Genomic DNA, 23,568 nt, shown 5'->3' with positions numbered 1-23,568 from the left:
TTCCCACATTTAATGGAGATACTAGCACTTTTCTAGAATTCATCAATAGCTTCAATAATGCAATTGAATCTAATGATTCATTAAGTAATGTTGATAAATTCATATATTTAAAGTCCTTTTTATCCGTTGAAGCTTACAGAATTGTTTCTGGTTTTTCTCTTACTGAAGAAAATTAACAATCGTGTTTATCTCTGTTAAAAGACAAATATGGGAGGCAAGATTATTCGATTAGTCATTTCATGAATCGACTATTAGAAACTGAACTTGTAAAATCCTCTTTCAATCTCAAGGGATTACGAAAACTGCACGACGACAGTGAAATTAGTATAAGAAATTCAAACTCAATAGGAATTGCATCCGGAAATTATGATCACTGACTTATACCTATTTTATTAAAGCAATTACCCCAAGATTTAGTCGTAGAGTTCCATCTTAAGAGAGATCTTCTAAGATTTTATAAATTTGATTCGAATTAATCAAATTTGAAGTTGAATCTCACGCATATGCAAATATTGTAACTGGACATTCTCAAAAAGTTCCTGAAATTCCCCTATATCCTCCACGTAATTCTTCTTATCATGTACAGTTTGAAAATAAGTTGCCTTCATCTACCGCTTTAAATACTGTTGTTAAAAATATGTGTATTTTTTGTAACTCTGATACGCACACTGCATTAAAATGATGAGCAAAAACTTTATAAATTAAAGAAAAACGGTAGATGCTATCGGTATATGGTTTACAGACATCTAATTTCTCAATGCAAGTTTAAAATTTTACCGTGTGAGACGTGCCAGAGATTGCAGCACAATTCGTTGCTTTTCCCGAAAAATAAAATTGAAAGCGGCTCTTCTGAAACCGATATCCACGGACAGCAAGTTATAATTTCTTCCGTTTTAAAAGCAGAAGATAACCATGGCAGTTACGCGACTTTGCTTCAAACAGCTAAAGTCCAGGCAGAATATGGTGCGAACAAGATCTTGGCTAGAATTTTATTTGATTCAGGGTCACAAAAGTCCTTTTTTCGCAGTGACCTAAAATACGCTTTAAATTTAAAACCAATACGCCAAGAGAAACATTTAATTTATACTTTCTCGAAACGGGGATCCATCGGGAAAATATCCGAAGTTGTACCTTTAAGAATGAGGAGCAGATTTCCCCCTTATCAATTCATAAACATTGAGGCTTTGGCTTCAGACGAAATAACTGGTGCGAACATACATTCGAATGTTGACCTCAAACTAGTAAACAAAGTAATTCCAGCTACCTGCATGCAGTCTTACTCCCTCGAAAATTGCACCCCTATCCAGATCCTATTGGGGGCGGACTTCCTGTGCAATGTTCTAAGGTGAGAAACAAGAAAAATAAATAAAAACGTGTTCTTGCAGCCGACACTTTTTGGTGACACGGTGATAGGTCAAATGCCAGACTTGCAGGAAAGAAAACATTCTTCCGTGTTTATTGTATCTTGTGCTGTAATGGAAACTGATCTGAAACATTTATGTGAGGTAGATTCTTTCTTGCTCGATAAGACCACGGAAAATAAATCCAGGGATAATTTATATCATTTCAGGAAAGAACTTAAAATCAAGAACGAACGACGTGAAGCACCTTTGCAACGTAAAACTTCTTCCAGTACAAAAACTAGAATAATTTATGATGTCAGGAGTAAGCAAGATAAGGATCTTTGCAGATCTTTTAAGATGTTTCGCCTTATCCTTTTTACGGTGTTCTTCGCCATATCAGCATTGGGAGAATCAATATGCCTTTCAAGAAAAGAAATGTACCTTTGCAGAAGTACTAATATACACATTCATAGGAGAAACATCATTACTATTGTAAACTGCTACCGGCTGGATGATACGAAGGCCTTGAATTCTATTTTTCCAGCTTTAATGTCCATGTAAATTGACCACTTTTATTTGTATGATTTTTTCTGGAAAGCTCTCTTGCTTGATTCTGCAGGAGAATCGTAGAAAGTTTTGCCTGCTGATTGGATAACGCTACTCAAAATCAAAGAAAAAGAAATTATTGATTCTACTTTGTCATCTTGTTTTGCGTGCGACTGGAAAATAAACTGCAAGAATACTGTAACCATAAGTTTCAGAGTAAGGAACAGTTCATCTTTGGAGCAGATATGCTCTTTGAGTGATGCTGGATGAGGCAACAAGAGTCCTTGGACTGGATGCAAAAGCAACTTGAAGGAGTTTCATTTCAATTATGGAAAATTAAGTACATTCGGAATTGATTTCTTCCCCATGGCCATGAGAGAGCTGATAACTTTGAATCTGTCTTACAATCAGATAGCTAAAATTGACTTCAATGTTATCGAGAATCTCCCAAAATTGAAAAACCTCGATCTGTCTCGCAATGTGATTGAGTTCTTTGACCACATATTGAGTCATCAACTATTAAACGTCCTGTGCAATTGTTGTATAAGTTAGAAATCCAAGACTAAGAATTAAAATTGTAATAATAATTTCATTATATGTATCATGTACTTAATTTCTGGAATATTAATTATTTAGCTAGTAACGTTATTGAATATTGTTTAAAGTATATATTTTATTATTTGAGATGCATATTTGTTATTTAAATGTATATTTGTATTTATATTTGAAATGTTTTTTTCATATATTATTTTTCTTTACATTATGTTTTTTATCATATTTTCTTGCTGTATGCTTTTATCATATTTTCCTTGCGGTATGTTTTTTATCATATTTTCTCTTGCAGTATGTTTTTATAATATTTTCTTGCAGTATGTTTTTAATCATATTTTCTTGCAGTATGTTTTTATCATATTTTCTCTTGCAATATGTACTTTTTGATATGTACTCTTGAATTTAATTATTGTTTAGTATTTTTTTTATAATTACTTGGTAACTTTCTTGAAGTTAAATTTACAGTTCATGAATTATAAGTATAATTATTTACTCTTTGAAATTTTGATGAACCCCTTGGTTCATCTGGGGGCAGTACGTTAAGAAGTCAGTCAACCACGTGGTCTTCCTGGGCGGAGCTAGCTGACAATCATATAAATATCACGTAGTCTCCCTGTTGATGTTAGTATTTTTTTCCAACAGAAGCGAATTTGATTCCTGTACTGGGGGGGGGATCTCGGCTCTCTCTCTCTCTCCAGAGAAATTTTATGTGTAGTTCTCTAGACCTACTACACTATGGCGCACTCACGTGCCTTTTGTTGTTGATGTTACCAATAAACCACATAAAAGAAAACATATGTCTTCAAGTCATTTCACCCAGACCTCAATCTTCACTATCAAATAAATTATTATGTAGTCATAAAAAGCAACAGTAATTTTTATAGACCATTCTAAAGAAGCCCAGTCCCGTGGTATTATAATATTGTTAAAGTGTAACTGTCTAGTAACTATTTTACTCTAGCGTAACTGTCTCTAACTTTGCAGAGAAACTTTGTTATTTTATTCTTCAAGTAAACATAACAGGTTTAAATGTACCTTTCTTGTTCTTTCTTCTGTACATTTTCATCTACATAAAAAAAAAACAGGCGATTATATATTTGATAAAACAAGGAAAATTGTTTGAAATTTCTAGAAAAAATAAAATTTATTGTTTAAAATTAAACAAAAAATAAAAAAAAAAACTTTTTAAAGTTTTAAAATTAGTTTTCTCAATAATATTCTCCAAAAAAAAAAAAAAAACAACGGGAAAACACCACAATTTCATTAAAAATTTAATTAATTCAAATAAAAAAAACCTTTCCACACTTATGCATTTAAACACATACCACAACACATACACTCTACCACAAGTATGCATTCTAAATATAACATTGATTGTGATCAAACGATCTGTCATCTACAGTGTAACACACACACACACACACTTTTATTATTAGTAGGGATTGAAATGGTAAAAATCCTATTTTGATAACGAAAACAAGCAGGTGAAATCACAATTTTATAAATGCTACCTAGTGTAAATTATGCTGCGGGAAAAATAAACCACTACAAGAAAGAAAATAATGTTTTAAAAATTAATGATACTTTATAGATATGATTAAAATTCCAGTTTAGAGAATTTTTTTCAATTCTGCACTTTTTTTTCGATTTTTTTACTTTTGCTTTTAAATTTTATATGCTTAAAAATTATAATAAAATTATTATTATTATAATTTTTTTACTTTTCAGTACACAAATAAAAGCATTTTTTAAGAATGTGTTATTATGAATTTCTAGTTTCTTTTTCTAATTGAGTATGTATTTGTTAACAGATTTATAGATTCAACGAATAAATATTTCTTATTATGATAATTTCAATTTATGATAAAATGGTAGAAAATAGTAACTTTCAATCTGTTATCTTAATATAATTTTTATTCCATACTTACATACAATAGCAATATATGCATGTTATTCAAACTTAATAAATATATACATACATTCTGTTACCAATCTCCATGTAGACAGACGATAAAAGAACCGACATCCTTTGCTTTCCTGCAAATATTTTTGTATAAAAATTGGCTTCAGTAAAATATTCTATATTGGAAAATATAGCCTTTGAATTCTTGATTTGGTAACTATGAAAAGGAAATTTTTAATTAGTACAGTAGTATGGAAAATTGATTTTTTTTCAAATAGAGTATCAAATTTATGATTCTTCTGAAATTATTCAAAAAACGAAAAGAAATATATATCAACAGCGGTGTTATCATCTTGATCTTCTCGATTAGGTTTCACCGATTGATTTGTGTTTCGTAGTAAAATGAAGAAAAAAAAAAAAAAAACCTCAGGATATTTGGATATCTTTTTTTCGACATATTGATCTCAACCTTTGAAACAGATGAACTCTCTACTTTAAGTGGTACGTTTTGTGCCTTGCAGCATAATAAAGAAAACTATGAACACATTTTGGACATCTTTCTTTTGACATATTGATCTCAATCTTTGAAACAGATGAACTCTCTACTTTAAGTGGTACGTTTTGTGCCTTGCAGCATAATAAGAAAACTATGAACACATTTTGGACATCTTTCTTTTGACATATTGATCTCAACCTTTGAAACAGATGAACTCTCTACTTTAAGTGGTACGTTTTGTGCCTTGCAGCATAATAAGAAAACTATGAACACATTTTGGACATCTTTCTTTTGACATATTGATCTCAATCTTTGAAACAGATGAACTCTCTACTTTAAGTGGTACGTTTTGTGCCTTGCAGCATAATAAGAAAACTATGAACACATTTTGGACATCTTTCTTTTGACATATTGATCTCAACCTTTGAAACAGATGAACTCTCTACTTTAAGTGGTACGTTTTGTGCCTTGCAGCATAATAAAGAAAACTATGAACACATTTTGGACATCTTTCTTTTGACATATTGATCTCAATCTTTGAAACAGATGAACTCTCTACTTTAAGTGGTACGTTTTGTGCCTTGCAGCATAATAAAGAAAACTGTGAACACATTTTGGATATCTTTCTTTTGACCAATTAGTTCCAACTTTTAAACACATAAATGCTTGATTTTCAATAGTACGTTTTATGTTTTGTAATACAATAAAGAAAACTGTATCCCATTTGGATACCTTCCTTTCGATCAATTTTTTCTAAACTTTGAAGCAGATGAGTCCTAGTGTGTTTGTGCTTGATGTTATAATGAAAAAAGTTGGGAATGCATTTTAAATATCCCCCTTTGGAATTTGCTTCAATATTTGATAAAATTCATTTCCAGTTCGGAAGCCAAAATCGCATATTAGATATTATTTATGTGGTATATCGCATTCATGTACACACGAATCAACAGACGGAGACATAATCGCATCACCATGTTGACAGGTTTGGCCCGTATCAGAATGATATAAATCTACAACTCTGATGATAAAACTATAAGCTGAATTCCATATGTTTACTGAGTTAAATTTTTGAGTTATAGTATTCAGAAGTTTATGAATGGATAGATTTGTCTTTGACAGACTTAAACCAAAATTTGATACAGTTTAAAATCTTTCCATTTTCAAGTTAATGCGGTAAAAGAAAAACAGACATAATTTTAAACACTTTTTTTTTTTCATTCAGGGAGGGAAATACGAAAAAATATCAAAATTTCGAGACATAATTCTTTTACCATCCGAATATTTCCCTTTTCTATATTTAGGGTACGAGAAAGTTAAAATATAACATAGAATTACCAAAATTAAATTTGAAATAATTTATTGCCTTTTTTTTATTCCTAATAAAGTTATCAGTTATCAACTACATAAAATATTAGAAAGAATTCAAATATCATCGTGAAATTTAAAATAAGGATACCCTCCGAAAATGCCGACTTTAGAATGGAAATAGATCCGAAAAATGAGAAACTCGAAGCCAGAGATAAGCGATAATGCAACCCAGTGGCGATTAGAGAGAGAAAAAATATTTCTAGAGATGGGAAAAAATATTTAAAAGAAGAAAAAGGGAAATCAAGCGGCATATCACAACAAAACAGCAATAAAAATGAAATACTTTAAAGTCTTTCACACCATAATGACTCAAGATGACTTTACAAAAAAGTACCAGTTTCGCTTTTCGTCGATAGAAGAAGGTCGGCTGAAGGTCGGGACAAGGCCTTTAATTCGATTGTTAGTGACAGCTAGAAATGGGTCATAATTCGACCTTCTGCCAATTGTGCATGCATGATTTTAAATATGAGAAGTTAGAAACTGATTAGAAATAGATTTTGACGATAATTGTTTTAGTTGAGTTGAACAGAGACGGGTTTTAATATTTGGTTTAATGGTAACAAACACAAACGCTTTACTAAATTTGTTGCAAATTGGCTATGAGTCTTAAAATTATACTCTTAAACCTTTTGAGTAATTCATTCTTTTTAGAAAAAAGAATAAGAAATGAATTAAAAAGAAAATGATGTTACTTAATACAGTTAAAAACAATCTGACATAAAATTTCATTGAATCTCTTCTAATAGGTAAGATAATGTGTTAACATCTTCAATAATTAATAAAGGGCTTATTATTTTTGATTACATAAAAATGATTTAAGTTATTTTTATACCTCGGAATTTAGCATATCTAGGCAAGTATACAAATCAAGAACATAATAAAAAAATATTTGTATTCATTTGTTGGTCAAAGAGACGTTGGAACAATTAAGTAGCGCCTGTGATAAAAGTCTGATATGTTTCCGACTTGGAATTTCTAGAGAAACTGACCCACATTTACATTACATTTGGAGGATATCAAAAAAATCTCAAGCAGCAAACCCGACGTCAGGAAGAAATCCTTTTCATAAGAAGGCACTGGAGTATCAATTTTTGAATAATGCTGGTTAAAACCTTATCCTTTGGATAGAAGTCATTAAATTCTTTCTCTAACTTACCTTTGCCCAATGAGCCTTTGCTGCACAAATAAATAGTTTATTAGAAATGACAAGAATATAGAACGAATTGCTATGAAATGAAAATAAATTTAAAAGTGGTAGAAATTATTTTATATAAAAGGAATGAATCAGGAACAGTCTAGACTTTAAGGAAAATAACTGCTCTCAGTTCACGAAATATATTAATAATAACTAAAGTTCTTTATGTAATTTATATAATGAATGAGGAATACGTCACATTTCTGTTTTCACATTTTTTATGACGTAATAATTTATCTTTAAATTATATTTTTTCAACGTAATAAGCAGCAAAATGCTACTCAGAAATATATCTTTTACGAAAATGATTTTCTAATAGCTAATATCAGCATATATAGCGCTTAAAACAGGTGAATATTTGTTAGTAAAGGAATTAAATTACTGATTTCTCTGAGTGTTCAATAGATATACAAGTAGCTTTTAATAATATTAGAACTTCAAATATGATTATGCTGATACGGTAAGAATTCAACAATACGAATTAGAATATCTTATTTTAGCTACATAATCGAATATTTTAATTGTTTCATAACAAGATCATTTTTACAAGAAAAATAATCTAATTTGATTAGGTTGGCACAAATATTAGTATACTGTTTCATTCAATTTTGCAAATAAGAAAATTGAATAGTGTAAATATAAAAAAAATTTAAATATATTTAAATTTTTATAACTTTAAGGAATATATATATATATATAATTTACGAAACTTTTAAGGGATACAAACTGATACAGACTATAATAAATCAGATCTTAGTTGTAGTAATAAAGGAATTCATCTCTAAAAAAGCAATATTTATATTCGAGACTTGTTGAATATTTCTGCAATAAACAAATATTTCTAAAGTATTTAAAATAATATTTTTCTAAAATTCTTATTATCTTAGTAACATTCTAAAACTGGAAACCTTTATGTTATTACATAAATAAATATATATGAAAAACAGAAATTAAAACACATGAGAAAGTGGATTAATTGTCCTTAGTGTGACTATCAAAGTTACTATGTAACAATTATTTTATTTGCTTTTCGTTTTATTTGCTTCTGTGTTACCACAATGAGAAACCAAGGCACTGCTCGATACAGTTTCGCGTTTTCAGCTCCTTTAATAATCTAAATGATTTCGAATTTTGGCGAGAAATACGCTTCAGTAAGAATTACGCTTCAGTAAGAATTGAAATAACTTCACATTTCAGTAGTGAATATTTCCTATTAGGAATTATGTGCAACAACGAAGTCTATATGAATTCCGGTTTAAAATCGTTTATCAATTACTTTGAGGGAACATCCCATTTCCATATCTCTGTTAGGACGCCTGAGCTGTTCTCGAGCAGTTATAAGACTTCACGTAAACATGGCTAGGACTGTTTTTGGGATGAGTGATTACAATTAAAGAGTGGCCTACGGCAGTCTTAAAATCTACTGAAGTGTCCGACATTTTATTATCTCTATATTTTAAAGATAATGTTATCGATGTAACTTTGCAAAATTAAATGAATTTTTGTATTATATATTTGAATTTACAACTTATTTGTTTATTGTTTTGTATATTTATCTGTTAAATATATATTAATCGTTTAATCGAAGTAATATTTTGACTTTGTGCCCATATATGCATATTCCACCCTATTTCAGAGAAGTCGCTTGATCGATTATGATGGAAGGATGTTATAAAATGAGTTTGAACTCATTGGTATCAGCAGTAAACTAGCAAGCAGAGGAGTGAAGCACCAACAATTTGTTTAGTTTAAACAAGCATTAATTTACATAGCTTCCACGATCAAAAAAAAAAAAAAAAAAAAAAGAAAAAAAGACGAAATACTGAAAGGAAAACGCGCAGCTAAGTTGCATCTAAGAAAATTAATTACTCATATAATCAATTCTTTGTATGCTCCTTTTGAATACACTCCACTGATATACAATGACATGATACTGATATCATAATGGCAATACGAAAACATTTTAACAACTTATTGTTACACCCTTTTATATCCCCCCGGGTTGCACTTTATAATTATATATTTGTCTGGGATTTGTCGTAATCGAGGATGAGAAGCTTCCTGCATGGTGGTTGGTTCTCGCCACCCGGTTGGGTAGAGAAAAAAAGGGGGGAGGGGTCTGGCACCTCCTATCGATGACAGGAGGAGCCAGTTCCCAAGGGAAGGATTATACCGTGGCCGGTGATGGCCCTTAAGACACAACCACAGTTCCTGCCAGTGTTGCTATTGCGGCGGTCCTGTCATTCAGATTTTTACGTACCTTTTGGTGAGTCGGAGTAGCCAGTTTAAGGTAAGATTTCACTCATTTAGATTATTTCAAATATGCTCCAAACATTTCAAAAACTAATTAATATACTTTAACAAAATTAGTTTTGGACATCAATAATCCATATTCTGTTAGATAAAATTTCATATCGGCAAAGAAAGCAATTCATAGTACAGTATTCGGAATACATAGCTGCGTAAAAAGTCTTCATTCCGTGCGATTAATACATCATTCAGTAAGAGCTAGTAATATTTTGTATGTCTTCAAATTTGATTTGTCATAAACTAAACATTTCTGAAAAAAAATAATGAAGAAAGACAAACACAACAAGGGTTGCATAGACATTTTCTGTTATATAGCACATGTTTATTATTTAGTACTGTGATAGAAGTTAGCTTTCATAAATAATGTCACAAGTTAAGGTTAATAAAAGTAGTGAAGATTGCAGGCTGAGAAATATTTTTCAACTTATAAACTTCTAAGCAATTGTAGTTATCGGTAAACTTTCCAAACAAAATTTTTCTTTATGATGAGACATTTCTCTGGCTTGAATTCCCTTTCTATCTTCAGCTCTGAAAGAAAATGAAAATTTCTGCTTCCTTTTAGCTTCCATTCGATAAATAATATTGCTATAAAAATGCAATAGATAATATAAATATAATAATATAAATGATATAAATGCGATAGATAATATTACTGTAAAAACTACTTAAAAACAATTTTAATTATTTAAATAATATGTATATTAAAAATTTAATTTACATGAATCGACAACACTTAGAACAAATAATTTCCGAAGTTACAATAGAACAAATTATATATATTTCAAATAATAATCCCGTAATAATAAAAATTGGGAATATATTCAACAGTTGTATAACTCAGAGTGCTCACATACTGGGGTTCCACTATTAAACTATGCGTCATCTTCATCGTAATGCTGAAGTAATGGAAAAAGTGTGTTCAGCGTCAGACATTTTGAGGTATTCCCGAATTATATTTTCTCTATCAGAAAAATTCCCAAAATGAAATGTCTCCAGGTTAAGTTTGGGTTTTTCCAGATCATTATCACAAAATATCTTACAACACATGTCAAACTGCTGTGGTCAGCGTTATCTCAGAAATATTATGCACTAAAAAGGAGAAAAATATATAATTTTTTTAGTATCTATTTTTTAATAGTGTTTTTTTTTTTTTGTGAAAAGCAGATAGCCATACAAGAATATGAATACAAATTATCGGGGGTGCATTCCCCTTGATTTTCTCTTGTACAAAAATAATCTAGCAACTTTTTTCTATATGACTTTGATCTCTTAAACTTATAGAGGGTGAGGGGCTGTGATAGGGTAGGGTGGAAAGGAAAATACTAACTCTCGAAGGTCACAGCAGTACGTAAGCTTGAGTAGCCTCCCCTTTAGACTTCCGTGTGTAGCCACTCAATATGGCTTACTTTGTGTTTCTTAATATCACGAAAAACATTGAGTGCACAATTTGGACACTCCCACCGATTGCATCCAAAATATGACACAGATTTTGGTCAGAAGAGAATATCTTAAATTTTAATTATATAAGTTTCTTAGTTTTTTATTTTTTATTTTTTTGAGCTGTCAACCCCACAAACGGGAATGTGCAGTTTCATAAATGGTCAATTTTCTGACAGATTTAGTTCAAAATTTAGTACTCATATGCATTTTTAATGATACATCTGTAAACCAAATTTCATTTTTATTGTTCCTTTGTAGTTTGAGACAATATGTATTCACATATATACGGACAGATGGACAGACTTAGTTCACATTTTGGTAGAAATTTACAAAATTGGGGTTAAAATTACATATAAAAGTTTCTCTCTTTAGTTAAATTATTTAGTTAATTATCTATTTCAGAGACAAGCAGACATAATTTTAAAATTATGATTTTTGGAATCAGGGTTATCTGATGCTCTTAATCTGTCAAAACCTCGAGATTAAAATGTTTTCTCTATTATTTTATATTGCAAATACATTTAATCTGATTTTTAAAATATTTATTTTTTTCAATAATACAAGGTTAGCAAGAAATAAGTTACCTACTTCAGAGAGCTCTAATGGTACAAATAAGATAAAATTTGAACTACAGATTATTCAGATGATGCGCTTCACATTTATTAATAAAAAATAATTAGTACAAAAATTTACCAATAGATGGCTTTGTAACACAAATGGCATTTATTTGCATATATTGAATATGTGAAACATAATTTGCATTACAGTTCATGTCTACGAAACAAATGCGAAAAGGTCCAATGTTTCCGGCGCCCTACGCAAGACGATGTAGAAATTTGAAAAAAATTGGGCAACTTGGCATTCTTCCAGGTAGACGACGGAAAAAAATCCCGTCTTCCAGTGTCGAAAATGTTGCGACCGCGCTCGTTGAAGCCAGCAGTCAGTCGCCCTATACTAGTGTGAGTTTGCCAGTTGTTTTCCGTGTTCTGGATATTCCGTATTCAACTGTACGAAAAATCGTACGGCAGATTTTGCATTTTTATTCATACAAAATCAAGCATGTGGACCTGTTGCAGGACGGGGACTTAGAGGTCCTCAAAACTTTTGCACTTCAGTTCCTTGCTTGAATTGTGTTTGACGCAACTTGGCCATGGAACCTTCTTTGGAGTGATGAGACCTACTTTTACCTCAATGGGCAAGTTAACACCTACAACTGCCGAATTTGGACAGAGGAAAACCCTCATGTTATACAGGAACAACCTTTGCATCCTGAAAAAGTGTCAATATGGTGTGGTTTTACAGCTACCTTTATCATTGGACCGTATTTCTTCGAAGAGATAACTTCAAATGGAATCCAAACCTATTCCGTCACAGGACAACGGTACCATGATATGCTGAGGGATATTATAATCCCAACTCTTCTACAGCGTGGATGCCTTCAATGTATTATTTTCATGCAGGATGGCACATCACCTCATATTGATCGTCGTGTAAAGCGATTGTGAATACAGCATTTCACAGAAGCACGTGCTTTACGCTGTCATTTCCCAATAGCATGACCTCCTCGCTCACCGGACATTACCCCTTGCGACTTTTGGTTGTGGGGTTATTTGAAGGACAATATCTATCATTAAAGGCCACCATCTCTACCAGATCTGAAGGACAACATTCGGCGCCATATTATTAATATTCCGGCAGACTCACTCCGGTCATCTATAGAAAATATAGTTCTCCGATTAGAGCATATTGTTACAAGTGAAGGAGGCCATAATGAGAAATTTTACTTTTACTTTATTGAACAATTATAAACCATATTAACTGGTTTTATGTGTACAACGCCACCTAACGGTATTACAACGCCACCTAACGGTGAATTTTTGCCCTAATTTTCTTTATTTAATAAATGTAAAGCGCATCATCTCAATAATCTGTAGTTCAAATTTTATCTCATTTGGATCAATAGAACGCATTTTAGAGCCCTCTGAAGTGGGTGACTTATTTCTTGCTAACCCTGTACATAAGCCGACTTAAGAAATTCAAATATTACAAATGTGTCGGTTCAATATAACACAAGAAACAAGCTAATTCATTATTTATTAGGAGCATTATGCTGTTGTAAAAGTAGTTTATTTATTTTACAAAATTTATATACATTTATGTAGAAATAAAGTAATTGCTACAAAATTCAATCACGAGTTTGCGATACTATTCCATATCATAAATGCTTGATTGTAAGGAAACAAACATTTTTGATATTTTTTTGCCATTATCCAGTTAGTATATATGAATTACGACTGCTCAAAAACTAGATAGATAAAATTCTGCATGTTATTTTTAAGCAAAATTTATAGATCTGCATTAATTTTTCCCAAATTCGTCAACAGGAAAACAATGTGATTTTCTTTATCATAGTGTAAAAATAACCAAAACAGTATCTTACTATTATTTGGCACGTCCAAGGAAAAATTTATATAAATTTTTTAATAACTCTTTTAATTCTAATGCGTGTTTAATCTCCATCTTTAGATAATACTAAAAGCATTTATTTGTATACATTTTAGCGAGGCTTCAATAATAAAAATTTTGAAAAATATGTAAAAATTCAGAAAAAAATAGAACCATTCATCGGCTAAAATGGCGCAATTTTTTTGATTTAAAATAACTTGGGAAAAAAACTTATTCCTTTAAAAAAAATTTCTTCTGTGTCTCTGGTGAATGCTAAAATTACATTTTGTAAAAATTTACCAAAAATTCATTCATCAATACATGAGGTAAATCTGGATAACTATATATCTTTATATCTATACTAGCTGACCCGGCAAACGTTGTTTTGCCATATAAATAATTTCCTAGTAATTTCTAGTGTAGACAAAAAATAGCTTACTTATTGTAAGTATGTATGTATGTTAGAATGTGTATATTGTATGTATGTAAGAATGTGGTATATGCGTGAAATAAGCATGGAGCGCTGTGAACGATGAGGGAATATAAAAATAACAAAAGGCAAACATTATTTTTAAGTTATTATAATTTATTCCTTAAAATTATGTATCATTAATTAAACAATTACGACAGTAACACTATTAAACAATATCAATCTCTTAATGCTATAGCGTGAACAATATTTTTTGTTAGTCCATCTTTAGCTAACACAAACAAACTGGATGGTTTACCCACTCGAGAGCATGCCACGTATAATTGTCCGTGTGAAAAACATGGTGTTCTCAAATCTAATCCACAAACAGACATCGTTTGACCTTGGGATTTGTTGATAGTCATTGCAAATGCCAATCTAATCGGAAACTGAATACGTTTGAATTGAATTGGCACATCTGTAGGTGTAATAGGAATCCGTGGTATGAGTATATTTTCACCTCTGAACTTGCCATTTAAAATCCTGGCTTCGATCACGTTTTTCATTAATTTTTGAATGACTAATCGCGTACCGTTGCACAGCCGGGGCGGGTTCAAATTACGAAGCAAGATAATTAGAGATCCAACCGTTAATTGTAAATTATGCGGTGGCATGCCTGGCAAATCCAGTGAGTTCAAAAACTCAGTGGGAAAATTTACTGCTTCGCTGTCGTCGCAAACTGTATCAATAGATTTATATGATACCAAGTTCCCTGGCAACAACATTTGTATCTTCAGATTTAAATTGTCAACGTCTACATTTTTTGCCGCTAAAATCGCTCTTTCTGCAAGCCACTCATGATTTATGTACTGTGTGTGTACATGGGGAAATATTTGTTCAATGAGAGTATCTTGCGAATCAGCGATTGTGCAGAAATCGGTCGGTAATTTTACGTATCCAGTTTCATCTATAGCAACTTTTCCATCACCGATATCTAAGAGTTGTTTTGAAAATGTTTCAGCGGATGGATCTTGAAGCATTTGAACGCGCATATTTATTTTTAGCTGTAATTTTTCAACATTACGCCACAATGGAGATGATTTTAAGCAAGCGTTGATCTCATCAGCGTATGTTGAACGTGGAATGACTGGAAGTGTTTGTCTGAAATCACCTGAAAGGACCAACAGAGTTCCGCCAAATAGTTTGTCACTGTTTTTAATATCTTTCAATGTCCTGTTCAACGCCTCAAGTGAATGTTTGTGTGCCATAGTACATTCATCCCAAATAATAATTTTACACCGTTTCAGCACAGTGGCCATGGACGATTGTTTCTTAATGTTGCATACTGCGTCAGGGTTATTCTGAATATTTAGTGGCAGCTTAAATACTGAATGAGCTGTTCTACCTCCATCCAATAAAGTTGCTGCAATGCCCGATGATGCAACGGCCAATGCGATGCCATTATTTGATCGTATTTCAGCAAGAATTAGCGAAATAACGAATGTTTTGCCAGTTCCAACCGGTGCATCCAAAAAGAAGAACCCACCTTGTCCAGCTGAAACTGCGAGCATAATGCGATCATAAATGGTTCTTTGTTCCTCATTCATTAGTGGGACATTGCGGGCAACAATCGCTGCCATTTCTACAGTACTGTACTGCAGTTCACGATTCATTTCAGTATTCATTAAATCAGATGCAGTTCGATTTGGCGAATTCATACCGAAATTACTAAGTGGTAAGTTGGCAATGACAATGCAAAGATCCTCAATAGCAATCAATGCTTCATTGTACATTTCGTCGCTGAATGTTATTGTTAGATCGTGGAACCGTATACGATGTTGATGCAATATATCATCAGTCATTGAATCTTTGTGATTTTCCCATAATATCTGTGCTCGGGCTGGGAAACATGTAGTCAACACTATAGCGAATAGTAGACGAATTTGTATTGCTGTACAGTTCAATGCAGCTTCAGCAAGCATGCATTCCCACTGGTTGTCGTCTTCCAGCAAGCCGAGTGCAAGGCATGCATCTTTATACGTTGGATATTGTTGCCCATTCACTTTACGTATATCTTGAAATGATAATGGGCCAGTAACATTAACCAACAACAGTCGAAGATAAAAGCACTCCGTGTGTCTTGGATTGACTGTAAATAATCGCCCCAAGGCGTTTGATTTAAATAAATTGAGACATGCAGCAACTGGTGAGCCTTGCTTGCGGGGCATCCATGTTTTTGTTTGAGTCCATGTGAAATAGCGTGGTACTTGTGAATAGAGTAATGTTCGTGCAAAGGCACCAAAATCATCCGCACGATTACACAATTCAAAAAATGCAGTGAGTGTAGTTTTAGGTGGATTTATTGCACGATCAATCGCTGTCTCGTTCGTGAAAAATACACGCTGACCGTTTTCAAGATGGATGGCTAACTGAACAACTGCTGGATCCCGTTCATGAATTGGAAAACCAAAGATAATCCAAGCAGCTTCATTGGAGCTGATGTACCGACCAATTTGGTAGAGCGTTATTTCATCGTTTTTATTCACTGGAGGAGCATTCACATTAGTATTTTCCACTCTAAACACAGCCATATCACTGCCTTTATGGACATACTTGCAAATGTATTTGATGCTCTTCACAGAACTGCAGAACTCAACATTAATATGAGCATTATATGTCTTGCTCAGCAGAGGCGAATATGGCACCACCCAACGATTGTCAATATCAATGTCTGTGTTGATGATATTTTTAATAAATGACTGTCCGCCATTTTCAGGATTTCTTCGACGATATATTGGGTATCCGTCGACATTTGTGACCGTATCATTGGTAAAATCTTTAGGGAAATTTTTAGTACATTTTCCATCAGCCATGCAAGGCGATGAACTATTAAGAGTACCACATGGACCATGAATCATGTTTGTTGTAACAATATCAAACAGCAGTTGGTCAGTGGATAGATCTGGAATTTCCGCAGAAATGATACTATCGATTTCTTCAGGACGGATTTTGTCGATGAACCAAACCAAAATGTGTGCATGAGGTAATCCTCGCTTTTGCCACTCAACCGAATACATCCAGCAACGTGTGGGACCAAATACATGTGATTTAGTAATGAAACTTATTAAAGACTTCAACTTTTGTCTGAACACACGTGCTGTAATGTCATGGCGATGTATTGCATTTTGGCCAGGCAGTAGCAAAGATGTAATCTCTGGCCATTTTGGATTACATGTGAACGTGATAAATAAACATGGTCGTCCATATTCGCGCACGAAAGTCAGAGCATCCTGTATATATTCTTGCATATGACGTGGACTGCCTACGTACGATGATGGTAAAATGACATGGTTACCAATTTCGGCGACGTCGGCTTTGTTGTTGATAGCGTCTCGCAAATGAATGTACTCTTCCGCGCGCAGCTTTTGTTGATTATATCGTAAGTATCGTAGTCGTTCGCTCTCAATCTTCGCGTACATGTCGACCATGAATTGTTGACAAAGCTCACGACATCGTAAAATGACGTTGTCCAGGCCACGTCTAATCATTAATCGGTACGCATAATAATCCTTTGAGCTAACGTTCTTGTTTGTTTCAGCTCCTGTAATATTTGTTCATAAAAATTAATTTAAATTTATTACGTTCAATAATTTAATTGTTTTGTTAAATGATTAATGATCAAATTAATAATCAATGAAGTACCTGATACGGGATCTCGTTGTTTTATGTTTATGCAATATCCGTCTTGTCCCTTCCAGAATATTAGCGGATATTGGAGAGCGTCATATGAACGATGTGTGTCAGCAATGAACTGAAGATTATTATTTCTTCTACGAATCAGAATTTCTCGTGCAGCTGTACAATCGCCGACTATGATTCCAGCAACATCATCAACAGCGGGTGCATTGAATCTACGAATATGCTCTCCAGCTGGTGTTTTATCAGGATTAATGACGATAGCGTGATTATCGCTTTGTAATTGGTGCATATGTGATTTGAATATTTTCAACAACTCGTTGTGCTCGTTCAAAAGAGCATCTAGCTCGCTGACGATGCGCCTGGCATAAAGTGAATCAAGGTTATTATAATCACAACGTGCATTCACGCGATTGGCAAGTGCGCTTCCGGAATCCTCGCCGCCCATAAAGTAGATTTGTAAGAATTTATGTGGTTCGTTTGGCATTGGCAGCAGTGAGCCCATTTTATGATAACCTTGGCCTCTGATTTTGAATGTAGAATTGAATTGTTGACCATTTGCATTAGTATTTCGAACTATTTCTGTTGCTCCGAACGATGTCATTTGAAAGCATGAATTGAATCTTCGAATTGACTTCAGGAACACGTTAGAATCTGGATCCGTGCCGATAAGTAAGCCGTTCAATGGTTCAGGTGGTGTTTCAATTTCAGGTAATTGCACTTTTCCTGACGCGCAACACATCCCAGCTGGCTCATTTTTGAATTTCAGAGCATGACAATGCGGACATTCCTTGTCCATAGCACCAATTACCACTTTTGAATGAGCATAATATTCAATATCGGGCTCATACTGGAATGCTAGACGCAGGAATGAATCAGATATAAATGCTCGATGTACCTGTTGTCGTTGTTGGTCATTTGTTCTTCGTCTATTGACTGTGAAACGGCGTGATTGTCGTTGTTCTAATCTTCTGACTTCATTGCGTTCAGCTCGTTTATCTTCTGACTCTTCTTGATGCAATTGCGCCATTCTGACACGTGCATCAGTATTTTGTTGCTGGATTTGTTCTTATGTTCTTTCGGATCTGCTATTTCGCAAGTTTCGAGCTTTACTTGTACTGCGGCTCAAATCAGCCTCTTTGCGTTTTCTTGGCATTGCTCACTGTAAAAATTGAAACTATGAAAATCTTAATTGTTCAATTACATTTTTTTAATAAAATTAAATTAAAATTACATTTTTATAAGATCAACAACATTTTCGATATAAATAAAAAAAAGTATACTTACAACACAAAATCCGTTGTTTTTGGAAGCTCGTGTCACGTGACCGGAGAGGAAAAATGATTAAATTACTAAAATGGCTATTAAAAAATAAGGGTGGATCGTAGAAGGGTGAAAATTGAGGATTGTATGTATTTTTGTATGTTGTATCATAAAAAAATAGAAATTAAAAATTTTGTTTAAAAAATAAAATAAAAAATTTAGGGGTGGACTACCCCTAACATTTAAGGGGATGAAAAATAGATGTTGGCCGATTCTCATAGATACCGGATAAGCACAAAAAATTTCATCAAAATCGGTCAAGCCGTTTCGGAGGAGTATGGCAACGAAAACTGTGACACGAGAATTTTATATATTAGATACATCTATATGACTTAATTACCATTGAATAGTTTATTATCATTGAAGGCAAAATTATTTTTAACTATAAATTATAAATAAGAGATCTTTACAGAAGTAATTAAAAAATATCGAATTTTGTCCGTCTAGAAACAAAATTACGTTAAGACCACATTGCATTGTACAGATACATTAAGACAAAAGATTGATGATTCGTTTAAGCCCCACAAACAAAATTATTTTTGTCTATATGACATAAGTGACACTTTTATAAAAAAATACAAAAAAAAAAAAAAATGCCAAGAGGAAAGATCAATGGAGACCGCTGTGTAAAATATTGTAAAAACAAAAGTCTGACGTTATATTTTGATACAAGAGTTTATTTTGTATGCAACGCGTTTCCATGATGACAATGAAAAATATTCAAAACTCTTCGGTAGAGATGATCTAGAATAATAATGATCATACAGCACGTATTTTACATGAAAACTGAATATTTTCGTTCTGCTCACTTTGAAATATATTTTCTGTCAAGAATGTGAATTTGACATGGGAATGAAAAATTTATGAAACCTTACACTCATGTTTTAAAATCTTCATATGGAAGATACAAGTTAATAAACATGATTTCTTTATTCATAGCTTAGAATCTTTGTATTGCTTACCTTTAAAGATGATCATTGTTATATGATCATGTTTTTATTGTTAGCTATGTTGATATTAATTTTCCCCAAAATTGCTTTTGTTATTTTAACATCAATTTTGGAAATAATCTGGAGATTCATTTGGAGGGAAAAATCGCCAAACAGAGATGCCATCAAGTAAAATAAGATCTATCTCCCAGGTTTTTAAATTTTCCTACACTATTAATTAGAATTCATAAGGTTTGAATTGAATTCCCTGAAATTAAGCCAGAAACAGTAATCTTCCTATTCCTGAGTCTACCATTAGGTAATTGCAGCCTTAATAGTTAATGTAAGAAATAGAAAGAAGAAGAATAGTTAGAAGACAATAGAAAGAGTGTGTTAATTGAATTTTTTATGTAAAAAATAAAATCATATAAGATCTGACAAGTTCTAATATTTTTAATGAACGGAATTAATTTTAATTAATTTTCTTATACCATAAATTTCTCATTTCTTCTTTCCAAATTACATTTACAAAGTCTTTTCATCTTTTACTCGTTATTTATTAATATTTCTTCTCATTTTTTTAATAAAAATTCTGGTGGGGAAATTGGCTTTACCAGTTAAAAAAAATTGATTGAATAATTAAAAAAACTGTCCACAAATGCTTTTAAATTTCCAAATGTATTTATAGACATCTCTCTATTTTGTGAAAAAAAATGGCGTCAAAATAAAGTTTTAAAATTGATTCAAAATTAATTCAGTTTGTTCAGTATTTCATTTCATGTTAGTAATATATTAATAATTTGTTTATGTTAATAATTATATTTAATTGAATTTAAAAAAAATGCTTGAATATGTTATGTACTATTCATTTTCAACTAATCTATATCAAATGAAAAACAATTGCTTCTCTTTGTAGAAGCAGTAGTTGTTCAGCTAGGATATAAATAATCGAAATACAACATAATTTAAATGGTAATGGTAATGTGAAGAATTTAAATACTTTTTTAATTCAATATAGTCTAAATTTTGTATTAATAGTATAAATTTGTATTATAGTATAAATTTTGTATCTGATTTTTATTTAAATGTAACAATTTTATTCCTTTAATAATAATATCATTATTACATACAGATTTTCGGCATAATACTAATAGGCATTAAATAAAGGTTTTTGATATCAATTGCTTAGGCTCATTTAATTATTACATAAGGAAATTTTTTTGTAAGCAAGAAATAGAAAAGATTCTTATTCAGTTCTGGGGTTTTACCTAAATATTACCTAAACTTTCTTTGTTAAAAGAGATTATACAGATAGATTCAACTACATTCATACAAAGCTAAAAATGTCATTTCAATTATCGATCTCATAATTTATGAAAACATTACTTGTGAGCTATAATTATTCGGCCGTCCTACTCTGCTAGCTGGTTCCGGATGCTTTCAGCCGCACTCGAGTAAAATTATAATGAGTGACGGATTAGAATGCGTGAAAGGAAATGTATTCCTTATTAATGCTTTGTTAAAAAAAAGTTAAATTTATTACTATTTACTTCGTAACATACAAAATATGCACAATTTTAAGTATAAATTGCTTATACATCTTTTAAATAAATAAATATTCAGTGATAGGATCTTATTATTTTTATTTATTTATATTTGAATATAAAATAATCCTCATGAGCTACAATGAGACTAGAGAAGTAAATACACAAACAGTTTAAAATTTGAATAAATACCCCCAAAGAAAAATTAAAAAGCAATGAAAGAGAAACCAAAAGAAATGGATAAAAGTCAACCAAATAGAATAAAATAGAAATATACATAAAAGAAAAATAAGACAAAACACATATAACATGTAAAGAAACACATAAACTACTGCAAACGTAATTTCCCAGAGAATTTAAAGCCAAAAACTTAACATTGGAAACAATGTTTCAAAAGAACATACATAGATCGAATTTAAAAGAAACAAAATAAGCACACACACAAGCATGCGCTGAAAAGTATTAAAAAAGCGAAAATAAAATTTTAAATTATATAAATATGTTTCATGTCTTGAATTTCTCTTAAGAAATATGTAACTGGTGTATTGATGGAACATTTTTAAATATTGACCAAAATCACTATGACCAATAAGAAATTGAATCACATTTAAGGAGCAAAGGAAGGACAATTCTCGAAAGAGCATATATTTGATGGTTGGAAAGAACCTTTTTGTATAGCTGGCTTCGACGAGTAAAAATAGTTTTTCCCATTGGCCACAGAACTTTCAGTAAGTGAGTCTTTTTTAAAGAAATTTTAGAATTCCGAATCTATATTAATTGGGAAATTATGAGCATTCTTTGTAAATAGTTTGCTATTTCATTTCCAAGGATACTGCAGTCCTTTCTTACGTGAGAGAACAAAAATTCCACTCTGTTCTCTTTAAAAGTACGAATGTAAAAATTTTTCTTTACTGTTAAAATTTTGCAGTTAGAATAGAGAAAAAGGGAAGCTGGGCTAATTAAATATTTTTGATGAAGCAATTCCTTTTTATTGAAACCACATAACTGCGAGATTAATGTACAATAATTCTACTTGAAAATAGTGCATTCGCCGCTAAAGTAAAATAATTTCATACAAATTTATTATTCAACAAAAGCTAAGTCTACTTTGGAGTTCATTATTTATTTCTTTGATATTTCAAGCTTTGATATATATTTGATATATATATATCAAATAATAAAATTTTGATACATAAAGCTTGATATATTTGATATATATTTCAAGCTTTGAAGAATATAATTCTCCAAACTTTCTTTCTCCAAAGGAATCATAGTGTTACAACTCGATTATATTTATAAAAATATAAAAATTTCACTTCAGTCGTCAATTAATTCGCTGAAATGTCACTATAATTAATTTATTAAAATATTCAGTGCGAATTATAATTATTCACCATTCTTCTCAGCAAGCTGGTTATGAATTCTTTCAGCTGCATTCGAGTCAGATTGTAATGAATATGTGAAAGAGAGTTATTGTTAATGTTATGTTTCAAAAATTTATCATTATTATTTACTTCATTATATGAGAAATATATAAAAAGAAAATACAATCATAGAAAGTTTCAACTTCCTGATCATGATTAATCCTAGCATCTAAAACTTAACTAAAACTAGAACAGAAATTTTTGGAATTATACTAGTGCGATAAAAAAAAAGGATCCTGAATAGTGACATAAAATAAAAGTTACCAATTTATAGATAAAAATTTATTCCATCTACTTCTAAGTAATCACCTTCGTCTTCAACGTGCTTTAGCCAAAGTTTTTTGCAATTATTAAAATATGATTTAAAATTGTTTTTGAGAACCTCCCCTCAGGATTCGTAAGAAATTTTTTTGCTTAATTAATGAACTAAAAATGATGATCATAAATAAATTTCAACTGTGACAAAAGAAAAAAGTCACATGGTGCGATATCTGGTGAATACGAAGCTTGTGCATCCGTATTTGGTGATGTTTTTTTGTCAAAAAAATCACGAATAATATGGATAGCGTGAACCGATACATTATCGTTTTACAACGTCCACCAATTTTTCCTTCTCAGTTTATATATTTTTTATATTTTTCATAT

The 23,568-nt window shown here is 31.6% G+C and overlaps 1 protein-coding gene across 1 annotated transcript; it reads right to left on the bottom strand.

The window, feature by feature from the left end:
* Positions 1–1,915: 1,915 nt before the first annotated feature.
* On the bottom strand, positions 1,916–18,733 carry LOC129962273 (uncharacterized). Its single transcript, XM_056076019.1, has 4 exons — positions 17,710–18,733; positions 15,092–17,608; positions 7,365–7,384; positions 1,916–2,194 (listed from the first exon to the last, which is right to left on the bottom strand). The coding sequence occupies exons 1-4, from the start codon at positions 18,731–18,733 to the stop codon at positions 1,916–1,918; spliced, it is 3,840 nt and encodes a 1,279-aa protein (XP_055931994.1).
* Between the last annotated feature and the right edge of the window lie 4,835 nt (positions 18,734–23,568).

Source organism: Argiope bruennichi, chromosome 2 (genome assembly GCF_947563725.1).
Source record: "Argiope bruennichi chromosome 2, qqArgBrue1.1, whole genome shotgun sequence".
Classification (NCBI taxonomy): domain Eukaryota; kingdom Metazoa; phylum Arthropoda; class Arachnida; order Araneae; family Araneidae; genus Argiope; species Argiope bruennichi.
This window is presented reverse-complemented; position numbering and strand designations above follow the sequence as displayed.